The following is a 19852-nucleotide window of genomic DNA, read 5'->3' as shown; positions in this document are numbered from 1 at the left end:
AACAAACTTGGTTGATTGCTAAGTATTTTAATTTGGATTTCATTGCAAAAACCTTAACAGTGCACTTGGGGGTTATATTCTAAGCTGCTATTACTGCTGTGTTGTGTTGAGAGCTACAGAGATGCAAAGTTATTTGGCGCGATGTATTGGTACTCAATGATGACGATTAAGACATATAATAGATATTTATTAATTTATTGATATTGATATTAATTTATTGATAATTTATTACTCCGAGTATGCAGTGCGCAGTAAATTGAAAAACTGGTAGGACAAGCTGCAGACCTGGAAATCAAACACATTTTACTGTAAATAGGAGCAAAAATCGGTGCTTCTAGTAGATTTAATTTATAATTCTTACCCCACTAAAAGTGTCTAAATTCATAGTCAAGTAGCCCTTTGCGCTCAAACCGAAAGGTTTTTGTGAACGCATCAAGAATATTAGCAACATCTTTTTTGTATCTGAATCAGCATACACCCAGTCTGCGAAGTATATGGCTCTTTCTAGTTTATTACTCTGAAAACATATCGAGAGGTACATTGGGTAAATGAATACAAGTAGATATCAAATTATCAAATTACAACATCGCTTTCTATGAAATAGTAGATTCGCAAAAAGGTGGAGAACAAGGAATGAGGGAAAAGAAGGTAAACTTTTATCTCGAGTAGTATTACCACAATTTTAATGCATGATAAAGCTAGGAAAATATAACGATAGGTACTAGCTCCTGCCGACGGTTTTTCTGTGTCGCAGAGAATAACTCACACTGAAAATATATGCTATCCAACAATACAAGAATTAATGCAAATAAATAAGCTCATTAGCTTTATGATATAAGCATAGATTACCTAATATAACTTACGTGATCTATAAGAAGTTGTCCTATTATACACTGGATGAAAACTTCCACAAGCAAAGAACAAAAGAAGGAAAAATATCTCATAGATTTGTAGAGATTATCCACGACCTAGGAAATAATTAGGATATTAGTTACTTAATTTGCCTTTTTACTTATATTTAAAATTATTTAAAATGTAAGGAAAAGGTTTACCGTTGCTGTAAATATAGTCAAGCAAATGAATACAGATCCAAATAAGTATGTCAAAAACATGCCATCACCCAGAACTTCATCTAAATCAGATACTATTCTGCAATCAAAAGAAAATATTATTTTCGATTTCCATTTTACTATAGGATAGTTACGAGAAAGTCGTACCACCAGTCCTACCATGATGTAGGAGTATGTGTATAGGGTTGCACAGGTATCTCTGTTAAGAAGGTCAGTTAGACAGTCGCTCCATGTAAAATACTGGTATGTTTAGACTGGAAGCTAATCATAACTTAGTTGGGAAAAAGCAAGTCAAATGTTACCTAACTTTACTACATTTACTACATGGCGTAAATGCTGAATAAATCATTTTTAATTTCTATAAACAACACACACGTTTCTTACCTGTCCAAAAACTGATGCTTACAAATTATAAATTTTAGTTTTTTCCTAATGTTGCAATGTATTCTATCGACATCTTTACGTTTCTTGATTTTAACAACTTCTTCATTGCTAATTAGTCCTTCCATGGAACTACCAAGTATTTTTAATTCTAAACAAATAAATCGTGTGTAAGACATATGGAGCATATTAACATAAACGAAGACAAAAATTACGACTGTTGTCATGAAACTTTCCCAGATATATGCAGCGTCATACCATTGAATCTTATCAAACGGGTACCAACCGTCAAACGGGTATAAGTACTGTTTTTCTTTCCCCAAAATATTGTTCTGGTAAACCATGATAAGTCTTGGAAACAAATCAATGACGATAACCAAGCCAATAGTGTAGTAGAACTCAAATCTCAATATAATCTTAGTCATCCATGTACTATTATTTAAAATCTCTTTGTGGGCTGGTGTATCCGAAATAGCATCCCATATATCAAATCGAAAATGTTTGTTAATTTGATCATACAGCACTTTATTGTCATGAATTTTCCCGTATTTGATCAGAATCATGAGACAGACTCCGATGTTCGGAGCCACATTGATGATCTCGAAAACGTCGATGTCATTAATACAAATTAAGGTTAGAGTAATCATTAATTGGGTCATTGTGAAAAATAAGAGTCCATATGTGATGTGGTAACAGTAAGTGGCAAGCTTGGATCTGCCTACAAAAGGATATATGAACATTTTTACGCCAAGGTTACTGATGAAATCCATTTCATGCAGAAAATTTTCTTTTAAAGAATCGTATGATTTGTCAGCCATTGTGAGAAAATGGTTCTTTCTTACCGCTTGCTCCGATATATGTGTGATTTTACATTTCTTTAAATCAATACATTGAATGTCTTAAGCAATACATTGTTACAATGACATCCATTAATAGTATCCGATCTCAATTTCTAGATTGTAAAAATCCTTTATCTAGACCAAGTCATAAGTAAAATCGTAGCATGTAAAAGGCACAAGAATCAATCACGTTTGTGACAAATAACTGGTTGTTCCTTAGATCAAAGACAAGTCATGTAAGTATGTTTTTGTCAGTGCTTATTACAGAAGCTTATGATTCTAGAACATAATGCGCATCGATCGAAAAGACTTCATGGAAAGGCGTAATTTCGTAATTATTTTTTTTTCATTCTCTACTTTGGTAGTAGAAAAGGTTATCTACAATATTAGTAAAAAGAAAAAAGTTTTCATTGTTTGTTTAACATGAATAACCTCCGAAATCATTGATCGATTTGATAAATTCTTCCACTGTTGTGAAGCTACATTATCTTTTATTATTCATCTCCTTCGTTTTAAACATCTCATACTTTCAGATCTTCATATATTTCTAGGGAATGTGAAGTATTGGAATGTTATCTGTGCTATACCTACTTATTTTTTTGTTTGTTTTTTATTTTTTTTTACCCCAAAGGCTCCAAATCTGCTGAGTCGATTTAAACAATACTATCAGTGTTAGAAAGCTACACTTCCAGAGTGGCATAGCTAGTTTTGATCCCTACGTGCGTAGTGGTTCCCAGTATCTAATATGACAGTCTTTCAATTGTTTGTTACAGTATTTTTATAGTATGAGCATTTAAACATACTTTTCATCTCATTTGTAGTTCTCCTACCTAGCAATGGAAATAGGAAAGAGGCCACATATCAAAAGACAAAAGTGTTACGTTGTAGAACATTTAATAAATAAGAATTGAAATTATAAATTGCTTAGTGGAAATAAATATTGGTACCAGATATACATATATAGTTTTACAGTATTTATTGTTATTACATTTATGCAAGATTTCTTCATAAATATTGCTCAACTGGAACAGCGGCTCCTGAAAACATAAAAATGTATATTAAATAATTATCGAAAGTAAATATCTACCAAAGTTGGGTATCTGTTAGCTGTTTTACATGGTTTTTAAACACACAAAAACATTAAATTACAACATTAATGGATTATTTTGTACCTACATAGTGTTAAACTAGTTTTGTCCCCCAACTAAGAAAATTGAGAAATCTGTATTTTTTCAATGTAATTTGTACTCACCTTCTGATGTTTGGAGAACTTGTATGACTAACCCATACTGGTCGCTATGCTAATAGCTATTGCAAAAACAAAAGATTTTCATTTGAGTAAATTGTAAAAAAAACTGGTGCAAAAACTGACAAAGATTTTTCCATTAATAAAATTGCTTCTCGTACCAAGATCAAATAGAGGCTCGTAACTCTACAGAGTAGCAGGTTCAGCTGGTATACATTCTTATAATGCGTAATGGCGAGATTCTACCAATAAAGTCTCGCAACTCCACTGTTAGTAGTTTTCGCACACAAAGGTTGTGATTTTGCGAACATTTCGGAAATGTCCGTACGCAATTTGTTGCTGTAACTGTTTGCTAGAGCGAATGATCCAGACGAAACATTTGTGTGCGTCACAGTGCCGCGCAGTGTTAATGCGATTCTTGCCGATTATGTAGGTGATGTCTCAAGACCAGATTAGGGCATTAGGAGGATATCATACCTTTAGTCGCCAGGTCAGTGCCAGTATTCATCATGTGACCTAAAAAGATTTATATTTGATGAAACGAAAAGACGTTACAATTAACATGTTATAAAAAACTAGGAACTAATAATACATTTATCTAGTACCTAACTTGTCTTACCTGCCATGCCCATGGCACTATTCAATACACCCGTCGCAATACTCATGCCAGGTATAGTTGATGCAAAACCTGAAATTTTATATTAATAAACGATTAAATGCTGCTCTTGTAATGTATAAATAAATATTCTTTTAATAAATAAATTGTAGTAAAACTTGCCAAAACCACCGCCCTCGGCATCATCACCACCAAAGAGAATGGCCGCAGCTGATGCTACTGATACTAAAAAAAATATTTGAGCGAACGACATAGAAAAAATAAAAAAATGATAGATATGTATCATAAAATAACAATATAGTTAAAACTCACAGACTATTGGAAATATCCATATACTTAGAATAATTTTGCTTTTCATTTTGAAAATGGAAAACAAACTGGCCACTTGAAAACGGCGTACGCTTATAAAAGATAACATAAATCCATTAAAAGTATATCACATAATGTACTTACTAGAATTCGTGAAACGAAAATGCCATAATTACCTACGTCATTTCAATAATATCGTGACTATAATGAAATATGATAATATTTTATTATAATGAAATATGATAATATTTATATATTTTTTATTACATCGGTACCAAGTTATTTATGTTACATGAGTAAATTATTTATTAAATATCAGTTGCTGTCACTTCAAAATCTTTAAAATGTAAGTGAAATAATTATAAAAAAAATCGTATAAAAATGCGAAATCGTCATCAAACAAATTCACCAAAATCCTATTAATTGAAGTCACCAATGCAAATAATTTTCAATCCTAAACTTACACTTATAATGTTGAAATTCGTATGAATGTAGCTGCGTAATTCCATATTAGGTCAAGAAGCTCTTACCCGTAGCGAGATCTCATAATTCCTATTGTTCAAATCACGGGAGTACCCCATACTGAGAGCCTTTGATGCATGCGTAATATAGATTAATTCGTTGAGTGTATGACATATACTTGATGCTAATGCGCCACGAGTATGGCTTTCTACGGCTTTGCAATTCCCTTAGGTTATTTGAGGTACAAAATATTACAATTTGATGAGCATTTCAAGTGGTATTGGTGGAATTAATTTGCATTGTGATTTGGAACAGTAGGTAGTAGTATCGGAGTGGTTTTGGAGTGAAAGACGTAGTTAATGGTACATTATAAGCAGACAATACTTGAGAAGGACTTTACCCATATGAATAATTTAATAATTTCAAAATAATTGATTGTACCTATTGGCTGTAAATCATGTGATCAAAATCGCTATAAAAAATACCTACTTGCCTTCTCTTAACAATCTTCACATCAATTCACATAAGTTATACTCAGATAAGGAACAAGCTTTTAAATAAAATTACATAAAGGTAAAACATATTCTTTCATCTGCATAACCGTTTTAGCTGTCATCCTTTTGTGTGTTCCCCAAACATTGGGGCTGACAAAATATGACGTCATTACGGTCGAATCGGGCGCCGAACGTTCATTCAAATTGAGAATCCAAAAACGCATTCGTCTTTAAATTGTGTTCATTTGCGGAATGCGTTCGAAATCTTTATAAATGCGAACTTACACGCTTTGAGATCATCTTCAAAAACGACCAGTGTTACCTGACATCTCCTTCCTCCCGTATTCCTAAAAGAATGGGGGAAAAGGGGCTGTTCAAACGTATTTCTGAAGGGCATTGGATATTGGACGGATAATACACGTGGGTCGTATAGGCCCTTTGCGTGTATTCTTATTCACACGCAATGGGCTACGTTTTCATATCAGATGAAAATGTCTTTGGAGTTGTTAATACCTCTTCAGGTTTCATTTTAGTTTTTAACTGAAGTTTGAAGTTTTTTTCTATACCTGATCTACACAACATAGATTTTGTCAAAAGGGCTATTTAAAAAAATAATGATCATAAATGGAATATAAATGAAGGTTTATGTCCAGCCTTCCGGAAATGCGGAATTGTTTAATTTAAAAGATTAGTTACAGCGACAATGGTAGACAAAAGGCTCTAGAAGAAACAAAGTTAGGTTTTACACGAATTTGATCTTTTTGGTCACAGAAGATTTCCTATCTCATAATGAAAGACGTGACCATGATTGTATATACCCGTCCACAATGTCTCAAGAACAGGAACTACGTGTTTAACCAGACACCAGCTTCAAATCACACATGCCGTACCTAATAACTTGTAACATACCATTCACATCTCTATACAAATCCCCTTTTTACACCAAAATGAAGAAATCACAAGGAATAATAAGGCGTCGCGATGGTTATGAGATAGATATGTTCCACCTTTCAACCCAGCACAATGGGTTCTCTTCAACGCTTTATTTGAACCGGCAGAGGTCTCACACGTCAAATTTCACATCCTGAATAGACCTCCCCTTTACCACGGAATCTTTATAAATAGTTTTGCGAAGACGGTGCTTAATTTGATGGAAATCCGGATCTCGAAGTCAGATGCCGTGAAGTCAAAGGATTGTGAGCAGTTTCTGAATTCGTGTTTGATTTAATTACTGCGTATTTGATTATGGGTAGTCGTTGAGGGTTGGTATTGAATGTTGAATGGTACTTATATTGGTTTTTGGGGACCACTTTAGGTAAGGAATTAAAAAATTGCTGATAGCATTAGATGAAGAAGCAAAACTAACATTTTAAGAGAAATTCACGTTTGGGGGTTTCTGTATTTAGAATACGTATTAATGTTATTGCACATAAGTGCAATAAAATGACAACTAAGTGAAGTTTTTTCTCATACACATCTCAGGAAGGTTTTTCGGAAATGAAGAAGACATATACATCTCAGAAAGGTTTTTCGGAAATGAAGAAGACATGTCAAAAATATTATACATAAATAAAACTCTTTATTTCATTTCCACAACCATTACAGCGTTAACATCAGCATCAAAGGTATTTATTTTTACAGCAAACAGTTTCTCTTTCAGTCTCCAATTAGTTTTTCAACAAACAACACACTGAGAGCAGTTCTTTACATTTTTCACGAGCACAAAATTACAGTTGCAACAAAATGTAAACAAAGAACTCTTAACTGTGTTCTCGTACTGTGAAGCACTTATTTTGAGCTTCAACGAACGATAAGTATGCACATTGTGCTAATTAAAATAGTCTTTTCAGAAGACCGGGGAGGTATTACACAGAAGTACACTTAAATAGTAAATAAAGTTGCAAATTAGCTGTAACTTTAGAGTACTTGAATATTTGCTGAGTAAGATTTCTTCATATTTAATGAGCCTGTTATTTCCGAGCGTCTGTCTGTCGTCTGATCTTGTCATGTAATGGATTTTGAGAGTTGTTAATAATCTAACAATATTGTCTAGTTTCATATTTTATTCTAAATATGGTGATATTGAAGAGTCAATAAGTAAATGTTGAAGTAACGACTTTGAGAGCAGACAAATACATTTAAAGTGGAATTAACATTTTTGACTTACGGAAATTATACATACCTAAATTTTTTTTAATGACATACGAAAGTTGCATTCAATTTTTCCACACAATACCGAAACCAATCCTACACGAGTTCACAGAATATTCTACAACAAAATTACAACACACAATAAACAGAATCGTGAGCATTTTTAATACACAACAATTTAATTATAGGTGCTTTCTGCACAGAACGAACAATTTCATTACTTATTTTAATAGCCAATAAAGTTCACTAAATTTATAGCGACTATTACGTGTGGGGAATCAACTGAGACCGTATCCTACTCATGAATAATGGGAGAACCTTTAAACTTTAATATGGTCCTTGCAGTACTGTATGAGTAACGATCTAATTTTACAATTTTCCCTTAGTTTGCTTCGTAGATATATTGAGAGGACGAGCCGCGAATTAAGCAGTTTCGAACTTCGAAGATTGTGTATTCGTATCTGTAGTAAAATTGTGTATGGCGTTTTCGTGTGTAGGCTGCCTAAATTAGTTTGGTGGTTTTATTGCTTTAACATTTTTACTTTCTGTACTTTTTGGTGTTGCTTTTTCAGTATTATGGAGATTTTATAGTATAGAATTCAAGTCAAGGTTGGCCTTAATTCTGATTCCATGCATGTTAGCTCTAATTCTATGCACCATCCTTAGTATTAAAGCAACAACGTACCTAATACGGTGGTCAATAAACACTGCGTATGATCATTACTATCAAAAACGAGACACAAAAAAACAACACAACATTTATTATTTTTCATTTGTTTTTTCCTTTTGTAATTTACAGCGTCATAAGAGCGGCTCATAACTCCAGCAAATTGATCGCGTCAATCCATTTCTTCCTTGACGATTGCCACAAAAAAACTATTTCTATCACAATAACAATAAAGCAGCTAACAAAATTGCCATTATACGCTTATAACGTGGCCTGAGTTATATTGCTCGACGAACGACAGATTGCTCGCATTACAGTAACGAATTGCACCAGACTGGCCTCGAGGTGGATGAACTTATAATATTGCTAAACTATGGTAATACACGGTAATCTGTTTACGATTTTGTTGATATTGTTTACTTTGTTACCTGTGTTGTTTGCGTGTTAAATTATAGTTGTCTCGTTAATTTACTTCAGGTTATCTACTTTCCTTAGGGAGAAGTATTTTTAACATTTAAATAGGCTTAATGATGGTATTTTATGTAACTCAAGCTGCAATGCATTTTGTGATCTCATTTTTTGTTATTAAACTTTCAACTTATCTTAGTTATTTATTTATGGTTAAGGTTAACACCCACGTTATATCGTTAACTATTCTGAATAAACTGATTTCGGTTCCTTTATTTCAAATAGGTAATTAAATTATCCTAAAGACAAAGGCACTTACAAAACAATTGAAATAACTAATATAATTACAATATATGAAATCCCTCTCAGAAATGTCGCCAGTTTATTACAGAAACAAAACAGCGAAATACCAACTAAATAACAAAGGCGACTCAATAAAGCAACTATTTCACGAATGTTGTCAAAAAGGCAATATAATAATTAATAGCTTACGTCCACTGGCTAGAGTTGTGGTCACTGCCAGAAATTATAGAGGAATTATTATTGAAAAGCACCCTCGGTTTGGGACAAATTGTCGGCCGTTGCGAAGCGACGGCTTTTGTCCCCACTGGAGACTTTACTGATATAGTTATTATTTTGATGCAAGTAATACATATTGGGTAAATTGAGAACACCTATAAAATATCTCACGTTTTTACTTCGTAATGATTCATAACAGCGACACTGTTAAATCGCTGAATTAGATGGACAAGTTCATGCAGTTATAAGGAAAATGTATTTTACAATGAGCTCTACAAGGACTTATAGTCAACCACAGATATTTCATATCTGTACGTTTGATGGTTGATGGTCCGTGATACCTTTAGCAGGGACAAAAAAAAATATATTTTCAATATGTGCAATTCAATAAGTATAGATTTCCTAAATAAATATCAACATCTGACCTAGACGTATCTACAAATAAAAAATGTACATGAAGATTATGTTAGTTCATGATGGCAAGTCTTGTTCCCTATTATATGGGGCTTACAACACTCGTGTGAAATGTGGGTGACACTTCTGCCTATCCCTTCAGGGAATAGATACGAACATGTTTATGTTGTGCTTGTTTAAGGGAAAAGAAACTTATCATTTGGTCTGATAAAAATATTTAATTTATGTGCAAAATTAAGAATTAAAAACCACGATATGATAATGTAAGTGTACTTATAGCACGTGTTATAGTGCAACTAATATTTCAGTCACATTCCCGAAAAATAAAACAGCTAATACAATTTTTTTCATATTTCTTATTGCACTTTTCCGTATTGAAAAAATAAACCCTTGTACTAATGTTATATTTTTGATATGAAAAGAGTAACATGAAAGCTTATGTGCTTAAGATAGGTACTGTCATGTTAGCGAGCGACGGCTTGCTTTGTGCAAAAGTATTTGTTATTTTTGCGCTCCGTTATGAATCACGATGATTTAATGTTTTCCTTCAATGTGCGACTGTAAATAATGGAGGAAGAAAATCATGTTAGCTTTTATGTTTATTTTATAGTTTTTGTTAAATATCAGATTTTTAAATAATGTCTTATAATCTGTGTAAAGTTACTTCAGATCGCTACCTCTTCTTACGTAAATAACAACGACTGAATAAATCAGAAAAGAAAAATATTAAAAGTTTGTAAAAAGTTGAGTTATATAATTATTTTTTCACTACCTGTCACATTTAGCACCTCTGTCAGTCATAAACGTCTCTGAAACATGAATTACATAAACAAGACTTCCTTTACATACTGTCCATCAAAGTTACAATTAAATAAAATATGAACAGCGCACCCCAACATCATTAAATCATACATATCCGATATACCTGCTACAATGTTCACCCTAATCAATGTTCCGAGGGAACAATAACGTGTGGTCATCCTCCTTTGGACGAAATTCAATAAATTCGGACAGCTAGGGTGGCCCCATCTCTGTCAACTGGAAACTTTTGAATCGCCGACAGCGACCAGCGCACAAGGGGCAGCCTTTTGTCCGCGAAATTGCCTTATTTCGTGGTGCACCTAATAAGGGTTTTCTGGAACTATCAATTGAAAATTGTAATTGAGTCTACTCTTTGTAGTCTTTGATGTCGTCTGCATACTGTCCTGTTGTTATTATTTTCGCTTTGTTTAATACACAACAACAGTTTTCGTTGCGATCAGATAAAAAGAATAGCATTTTCTTTAAAGGAATAACTACTCAGTATACAGATTCGATTGTTATTGGATGTCGTAAATGCAGGAGGTTATGTAAATGCGATCCGATTGGAATATTTATTGGATACATCGAATTTGTAATTAGAAATCTTCATCTTGTTGAGTCGGTCCATTGGGAAATCGTATCGGGTCGGAGAGACGTCGTGACTTTGCATGAATTAGATAAGATAAGCTCTGTATCTTGATTTACTTGTTAACTTAACAAAGCTTGTGAATATATGATCAAGGGTAACGAGTGTGGTGTTAGGTTAGGTTGAAAATTCAACGTTGTTTCTAATCATAGTAGCTACTATTTTGGGCGTTGTATTATATGTACGGGTCTGCTGTGTATGTATAAATAATCTTATACTATCGTTATTTTATTTTAGATCTAAATAGCATGTCCCAATTAATTTTATCAGGTAATAAGGGATACCCTTTCATACTCCAACAACGTTACTACTCACCCACTTCGACTCTTCACACTGATTATTTCCGCCAAATGTAAGGTAGCTATGAAAAGAGAAATCAGCCAATTAGTGTAACTACGAAATATGCATATTAATTGGGTGTAAGGGAGCAGTCCAGCCTAATTAAGGGCTGGTTTCAACTCGCCTTTATTGTAACTGACCAATTGTGACATACAGGCGTAAAGTTGTGCCAACTTATGAAATACATTTTTTTTTTCATTTAGTTTGGAAAGTGTTTTATATAAATAGATATTTACAATACATATTGATACTATTCTAGTGAAACAAAAAAAAAACTGAAACTAAAAGCGTTAAAAAATTCATCCACATCGCTGTCGACTCGGCGTACTGAAATACATATTAGATAACAACGACACAATTGAAATAATAAAAATACAAAAATATTGTTCATATTATAATTCTCAAAAATATTTTTTGATATGAAACTTGATTGCAGGGAACAACTACGATTATAAACTATATAAAACGATGATTCCAAAAATGTTGTCCAAACATTTCTATCCATGAGTACCATAGCCAAATTGCAAAACGAGCATCAGTGTAGCCCAAGTGGGCAGGCTGGTCCAACAGGGATTTGAAGCCGCTATAATCTGAGATGAGAGCGAGCGCCGTCACGCCCGTCAAATCCATTGTTAATGAAGTGGGGTGCTGATGATCAGCCGTTATACGTCATGAGATAGTTTGTGATTGGATTCCTATTCGATGTTTGGTATTTGTATTTTTGTTTGGTTCGGTGATGACTTGCATATGTTTTTTTGCAATGGCTCGTGTACGGAGTTTTTCTTTTTCCGAATACAATATACAAAAATACACGATTATTATCGGAGCAAATAGGGCAGAGTTGGGTCTGTTAAATGTTTAATCCTACTAATCCTACTTCCTTCCTACTGATATTATAAATGTGAAAGTTTGTGAATGTATGGATGTATGTTTGTTATTTTTTCACGCAAAAACCGCTGGACCGATTTGGTTGAAATTTGGTATGTATGTTAGGTGATACCCTGGGTTAACACATATACTTTTTATCAATACCCCAAGCGGGCGACGCTGCAAGCGGAAGCTAGTGATTTTATAAAGGAAACAGTTGCTGATTAAAATCACCTTCCATTTTATTCTAAAAAAGAAAACATAGTGATCCTACAAAACGGATTCACACAAAGCGACTCACAAATTGTTGTCGCGTGAAAAATGTCCGTGGTCCTGACTAATCTTTATTCTGGCACGGTCAATCCGGCACGGCACCGACTATTTTTCACCAACCGCCTCGTTTGTTAGGATATTCGTAAATATTTCAAGCTTTATTGCCAACATCAACATAATGTTATGGGGTGAAATTTTACAAAACGGAAACAAAAGATATAAAGCGACGACGTGGCGCTGTATCTTATTCTGTATTAATGTTGTTTTGAATTGTATTGGACGGTTTGTTTTGATTCCGATGTACCTATGTAATAAAAGCGTATATATTTTTGAGTCTTCAATATAAGTATTTATCGTCAACGGATTATTATCTATCCTAACATTATAAAGAAGTAAACTTTGTTTGTTTGGCTGTAATGGATAAACTCAAAAACTACAGGACCGATTTTAAATATTCTTTCACCATTTGAAAGCTATAAGTATTATCTGCGAGTAACATAGGCTATATTTTATCCCGGTGCCGGCAGTAGCTCCCACGGGACGCGGGTGAAACCGCGGGAAAACGGCTAGTAATATCATATTTTAGGTATCCCGCTTTACCTTTGGTTTCATAATAAACCAATTTTATAGTGCCATTAAAAATATTTAATTCATTTAAAACAATGGCACTACAGTTCAAAAAACCTATTTTTACATTCCACTAACTCCATAACAAACGTGAAAATAAATTCTATTTTTGCATAAAAATCCTTTTTTAATTTCTAAATAATAAAAAACCGGGCAGTTAGTTTCCAAAAAAAGTGTCCAAATCGTTTTTAAAGTGCTTTAGAAAAGTAAAAAAAGAAAGAGCTGTGTGTAAAAATGCACGTGTAATGTAAAACAAATTGCTGCGAGTGCAAATGGAGCGTTGTGCATTATTGTCGCGCGGGATGAACCGCTCCAAATTGTTCTGTTACGACACCTGCGCGGGATAGTGCTGTGCAAGAGGGTTGTGATTGTATATGGAAAGAAGTTAAGGGAAAATCCAATGCTTCCTGTATCTTAAAAATATATTTATAAGCAAAAAAGTTATGTACGGATTTCATTCATTTCATTGTTGAAAACGAATCAACTTTAGACAATTAGGTGCTTATTAATAGTTATTACATATTACAAACTAATACTAATACTTATTGTGTTTATATGGGTACAAGAATCATTTTTTTAAACACTTTATTTCTACAGAGACGAAAACCTAAACAACAACACACGGCTACAAAATAAACTAAGTTTAGTTTAAGTTGACAGAGAGAAGTTGTCAGTTGTCTACGCTGCATGAGGATTAATTCACACGAAACATTTTCAATAGAAACACGAGTTTAATTTCAAGTAACAGTGTTATTTTCACCGACGTAAAATCACAGTAGTATTACAGTATTAAATTTGAAAGCGCCTGGGTACGTCTAGGCGACATCTCCGACTACCCACTATAGCTTTATAAATAAATGATCGTTCAGTCCCTTGCATCTTCTAAATTGCATCGGAAAGATTGAGCGAAAACCTTTCCTCAAATAACTGAAGGAAACGGGAGTTAAATTCTGCAATGTCTGCACTTAAATGCGTTTGAAAATGATTTTATTTTAAAAAGTTCCTCTGTTGTTCTGGTTATTAATTCAACATTATAATATACATCGCAGCTTTTTAAAAGGGAGTAACATAAAGGAGGCCAAAATGTTCTTTTTAAACCAATAACAGCCGCTATAAAATACACCAGCGCTATATTCTTCCGAAACCATAGACCGCCTGTTGTACCGCACACACATAAACTTAGAACACCACTTGTTCTCGTAAACCCGAAACGAATTATGTTTAAAAATAAACACGAGAGACTGAGCGTTTAGCGTAATGAAAATAACCGTAAACATAGAACCGCAAAGCCGGCTTCGCAAACCCTTACCCGCCGGCAAGAATTCACGCCGGTCCGCTCAGACCAAATTAGACATTATTGAGTCAGTTATTTAATACCACACGGACCACGTGCATTTTTGGGTTATTATTATTATTGGGGCTTATGTAAGCTCCGTAATCCAATGAAGTCTCATTACGGTGCGTTTTGAGCATAACTTTATTTGTTCCCGTGGCTCGGACGAAGCCTCTTGATACCCTTAACGGCACGAAGCAGATACGATGTTGCTTCAAACGGTAACATAACGTAATTATTAAAAATTGCCTTTATTTAAAGGGAAATGGTTTTTATTAGAATACATTTTTCAAAGCGTAGTTAATTTTGCGGAAAAATTCTGTTGTGCGTTTGTTTTTATTGCGTTATTTGATGTTAATGCTTATTACGAGAGGTTTTGTTTGCTTGTTTTTTATTTATTTTAAATTAAAGTGATCTTCTTTTGGTTGAGATTGATTGTTGTGTTTGCAAGTAATTTGGTTTTGTGCTTAGTGAGTTTCAAGGGTATTTTGTCTAAAGATGAAAATAAATTTATTTGTTGCAAAATTTTAACAAAAACACTACAGCAAATTAATATTTTATGGAATAAATTTTTCAACAGATTAGAAATTCATAGACAAGGTACGTAATATCGACTTATAAGAAAGACGTTGCAAGTTAATTAAAATTTCTTTCTATCAGAGTAAATACAAAACCGTCCAAGACTTTCGTTAAGCGCAAACCTACATTTTTTATCAAAGCCCCATTCCGTTTAAGATAAATTCATTTTAAAAATTAAAACTCTAATATAAACCGGTTAATGGACAGGGAAGAGCAACATTTTCTCGCTCATACGCCCGCGCTAAAGACTGAAATAAAATTGAACTTTAGACGGTAAGCCGAGGGGGCAGTAAGGGGGTAGACGCTGCCCGCTAACCATCATGTTTATGACTTCTATAGGGAAATACAATGCGATGTACCCACTGGATGGGAAAAAACTTTCATCCCAACACATGTACAGAACATTAGGTATATTTTTCATATTTTTGCCGATGAGTTTTTTATGTTTATATCGTCGTAAAGTTGCTAGTCGTTTAGTTTGCGACAGTTCGCTCCAATGTGTTTACGTTCCGTATATGAAATTTTCAGTGTTACGGGCGTTGAGCGACTATTTATTACCGAGGTATGATACAGTGTTGATAACACCCTTTAATGGTGTGTTTTTCCATTTCTTGTATCTATTTTATTTTGCAATAATGTTTGTACTTTGTTGATGTTTTTAAAACTACTTTGTAGAGCGACTTAAATTGAATCAGAGGATCAGGTGACTCGCAAAAAGGTTTTATTGCTTTTACACTATTTTTTAACATAATTTATAGAGCCGTAGGTATTATATAGGTAGGTGTCTTGTATCTATGTTGGACAAGTTCTCAAAATCCTTTTGATATGTTATCAATCTCAACAAAACCATACAAAACCCATCATACACGCCGCCTTAAATGAAAACCACAAATAATTACTCCTCAAAACTTTGTCACTGGATTTCGATTTCACCCCACACAATACTCGTTCTATGACATAGGGCCCCACGGGAGCTCTATTGACGCGACCCACCACGATGGCACTTGGCAACAAACACGATTTTAATCAATACATCAAACAAAACTTGGCCACTACCAATAATAATTAGAAGCGAATGATTATATGGAATATTTGTACAGGACCAAAGGGATGTTTGGCCGCGGGCGAGACGGCTATTGCATAAGTAAGACATAGTTAGGCTTAGGGTTGTCGCTCCACTGATTGTCGTCTTCAAAAAATTGCGTAAGACAAATTAAAAATGAAAGCAAATAATAAAATTCTTCTGTAAAATCGCAAAAATTATATGCAAATATAAAAATCGTATGCATTGGGAAATGGTTCGGTACATTTAGCCAGTCAAGGTACTTTAAATTCTTGATTTTTTTCAATGCCTAGGTAACTTGCTTCAGGAAAAATTTAATGATAGAAAAGCGAGGTTAAATAGGTGAAAAAAAATATTTACATGGTACAAAATACATATTATTTATTTTATAGGACAGCATGTCCAAACTGTATTTTGGCAGCCCTGTTCAATAATCCCGTGCCCTCATGTAATCCTGGTCCAAGATGATGATTGCGTCCCATTTTAGTTTACAAAAGGTAATCCTTTAAGAGGAACTATCGGGAATTTTGATAACAGTTAGTGTTTACGATGTAAATTCTACTGTAATATCATAAACCTCTTTGATTGGTACCCAAGTTACCCAACTTCGGAAGGGATGAAGACTTTGCATTCTGCAGATTATTACGGGGTTGTTACTTTGTATGGAATGGCGGAATTATCTTTGAAGTTAGCCCTTATCTTATGTACTTACCTCGGTTATGTAAATGTTTTGCGTACGTTATTGACTTTCATATATATATTCGAATCTCATTGAGGGAAGTTGCCGTACCCAATAATCGGTGAAACAAGATTAGTACAATTACCGCGCATTAATATTAAGATAAAAATGGGAAAATGTTTTGATCATTCCCACTTCTCAGTATTTTGTAATAATTAAAATTTTCCTTGTTAGATGTAAACATTGTCCAACGAGGTCGTGTTTTCGGTTCTTCCGCGAAGTTCGCAACTCGTGGGTAAACTCAAGGGTACAATTTGTATAATTTTAAAATTTGCTTAAAACGTATCAGGTGGACCCGGAAAAATACTCATACATCTCAACCCTTCAACTTAGTATCAACTCAAAACGAAAAAAAAACAACATCGAAAATTTTCAAAAAAGCTTCCAATTGCGTGGAACCTCTTGGCATTCATTCGGAACCCTCATCAAAAAGCGTTATATTATCAAAACGCGCATTGTTTAAGAGAGTATCTGTTTCTGCAAGCTCGTGTTTTCGACGCCATTATGAGAACGTCTCTTGAAGAATAAAAGAGCATAGAACGTTTCGTATGCTGAAAGGGTGGCTCACAAAAGCCTTTTTATATTACTTTCGGCAGGCATGTGCATAATCAAACCACCCGCTGTTCTTAATAAATACGAGTACCTGTGCTGAGTAATTATTTGGACCCTTGTTTTGTATATTAGGTTGTTTTAATGCACGGTTTTGTTTAATTGTATGAATGTTTCGTTTAAGAGTTTTTCGAAAGGATCGTAGACTTTGAGTGTGTTCGAAATTATTCTATCTACTTGTATCTCAGATAATATATTTTTGCATCTGATCTGAAAATTTCCACCAAATATTTCAGTATTTTCCACGATGTATCCAAAGTTATTGTAAACAAAACGTAAATACAGTGTAATGGTATAAAGTACACAATATTTCGATAAACAGGAAGGTACTTTACATGTCTAGGAAGAGGTCGGTAATGTCCCCGGGGAGGTACTGCAATTTCACTGCTATCTAACAACTATACACGAAAATATTACTAGCAGATAGGGTGAACTAACATTTTCTTGATTATACTTGCCTAACTATTTTGAAAGGTGTATGAAATGCAAGGTATTTTAATAAGTATTTTTTTATCATCTTAAGCGAAGTCTTTTTTGTAGAGTTAAATAAACTTTTATTAAATAAAATAATGGTGTTTGTATACAAATCGTAAAATAATTTAGAATATAGGTATATTCATATTAAAATAAAATTTGATGAAACTAAGTCTTAATCAACCCACGGCGAAGTTATTAAATGTGACTTTAAATTAATTAAAACTGCCTCTTTAAAGAAAGTACTCCAAGATTTATGTTGAGAGATTTTTAATTTGAAAACATTTTTAAAACATTAGTGGTCGATAACTGGTTCGTTTACCTTTATCACAAACTAGCCATTTTCACGCGGAAACTACTGTCCATACCGGGATAAAATATAGCCTATGTTATTACGGGATAGTCTAGCTTCCTAACAGTGAAACAATTTTTCAAACAGCCACCATCATGAAGGTGATGATAATGGTTATTTTTTCTACAGTTATTGAAAAACATTAAATGATTTATGAATTAATAAGGAAAGAATGGACTGGATTGAATTTGAGACAATTTTGCTGGCAACCGTTTTGAAATTTAAAGTAATTTTATTTCACAAAGTAAGTAATGGATTTAGGCACAATTTACTCATACAGAAAATATAAATAAATATTTCGTGAATGTAAGCATTGTTTTATAGTAATTGAATGTGTTTAAAATTAAATAACAATCACAAACTGTAATTGCAGAATTATTTTAATCAAAGTGTTGTAATAGAAAATTAATTTATACATTGTATTGAGCAGACGTGAATTATTAACTTTAACAGTTCATCATCATCATCATCATCTCAGCCATAGGACGTCCACTGCTGAACATAGGCCTCCCCCTTTGATCTCCACAGATACCTGTACTTTAACAGTTAAAACTTAATAATTCATACTTTTTTGATGACTGTAAATTACAATTAAATTAAGACTTAATTTATTGTACAAAATGAGAGCGAGCAAACGAACATTATTTGTTCAAAACCAGGACATGTTCAATGATGGTTCGAAAGCGAACTATTGGGTTGTTGAACACATTATATTCCACCCAGCCGATGAACCAAAACAATACAGGGTTGGTACAGTCAGCGTCATGTGCACCTCATCAAAATATCACATTACAGAATCACAAATTCATTCCGGGACGCCAATTATCCGTGAGCGCTCATTTTCCGACTCATTCCCCGGTGTAATGATCACGTGGTGATTTTGACAGTTGCCCCGGCTTTGCTCGTCGACTGTCGTGTTGACGTTCCGTGGAGGCGAATGGTCGGTGTGAGATGACATTTTTTGATGCCAAGTTGAAACTGCAAGCAAGGTTACAGGAAAATGTGAAGGATGAGTTTTCTTCTCTTTTTTTGATATTCCTTTTCTGATATTCCTAATTTTAATTTCAAGATGTTTGGCTGCATTGGCAGTGTAGCTCATGGCGAGAACATTCATAAAATAGGCAATAAAAACGATTAAACTAATTTAGGATAATACAATAAATACAAAAATTATGTCACTCACAAGCTCCCCACAATTCTTAGGCTCGCGCAGTGGAACCAACCCCACACGCATAAAGCGGGATCCAAATGCAAATGTCAGTCGTTAACATGCATGGCGTGAAGTCGGCCGTCTAATTAGGAAAACTACTTTGACAAGGACTGCAGATATCATTTTGTGAAATGGTTATGAAAATTTCTAGATATTACCTCTTTGAGTGAGTGTTTATGTCGGGCGTTACATTAAGGACGAATCCTTTATGGTGAAAGGGTTTAATTTGTAAATAAAGGCAGTTATCACCCGTATAAGTTGTCAAGCCATTATCGAAAAGAACAGCGAGGCCATTTTATTTATAATTCACACTCTATTTACTTTCTATGAAACTTATTATCAATACTGATTTATTAAAGAACAA

The 19852-nt window shown here is 33.8% G+C and overlaps 1 protein-coding gene and 1 long non-coding RNA gene across 2 annotated transcripts; both read right to left on the bottom strand.

Moving 5' to 3' along the window:
- Nucleotides 1-228: 228 nt before the first annotated feature.
- On the bottom strand, nt 229-2269 carry LOC124629959 (putative odorant receptor 92a). The gene is made up of 5 exons (XM_047163642.1): nt 1455-2269; nt 1053-1149; nt 864-968; nt 362-517; nt 229-285 (listed from the first exon to the last, which is right to left on the bottom strand). The coding sequence occupies exons 1-5, from the start codon at nt 2267-2269 to the stop codon at nt 229-231; spliced, it is 1230 nt and encodes a 409-aa protein (XP_047019598.1).
- A 943-nt stretch (nt 2270-3212) lies between these two features.
- Nucleotides 3213-4219, bottom strand: LOC124630110. Its single transcript, XR_006984379.1, has 4 exons — nt 4156-4219; nt 4014-4052; nt 3543-3598; nt 3213-3327 (listed from the first exon to the last, which is right to left on the bottom strand). It is a non-coding gene; the product is annotated as an uncharacterized LOC124630110 (long non-coding RNA).
- Between the last annotated feature and the right edge of the window lie 15633 nt (nt 4220-19852).

The sequence above is a fragment of the Helicoverpa zea genome, chromosome 4 (assembly GCF_022581195.2).
Source record: "Helicoverpa zea isolate HzStark_Cry1AcR chromosome 4, ilHelZeax1.1, whole genome shotgun sequence".
Taxonomy (NCBI): Eukaryota; Metazoa; Arthropoda; class Insecta; order Lepidoptera; family Noctuidae; genus Helicoverpa; species Helicoverpa zea.
Note: the sequence above shows the minus strand (reverse complement) of the source record. Positions and strands in the feature narration are given on the sequence as shown.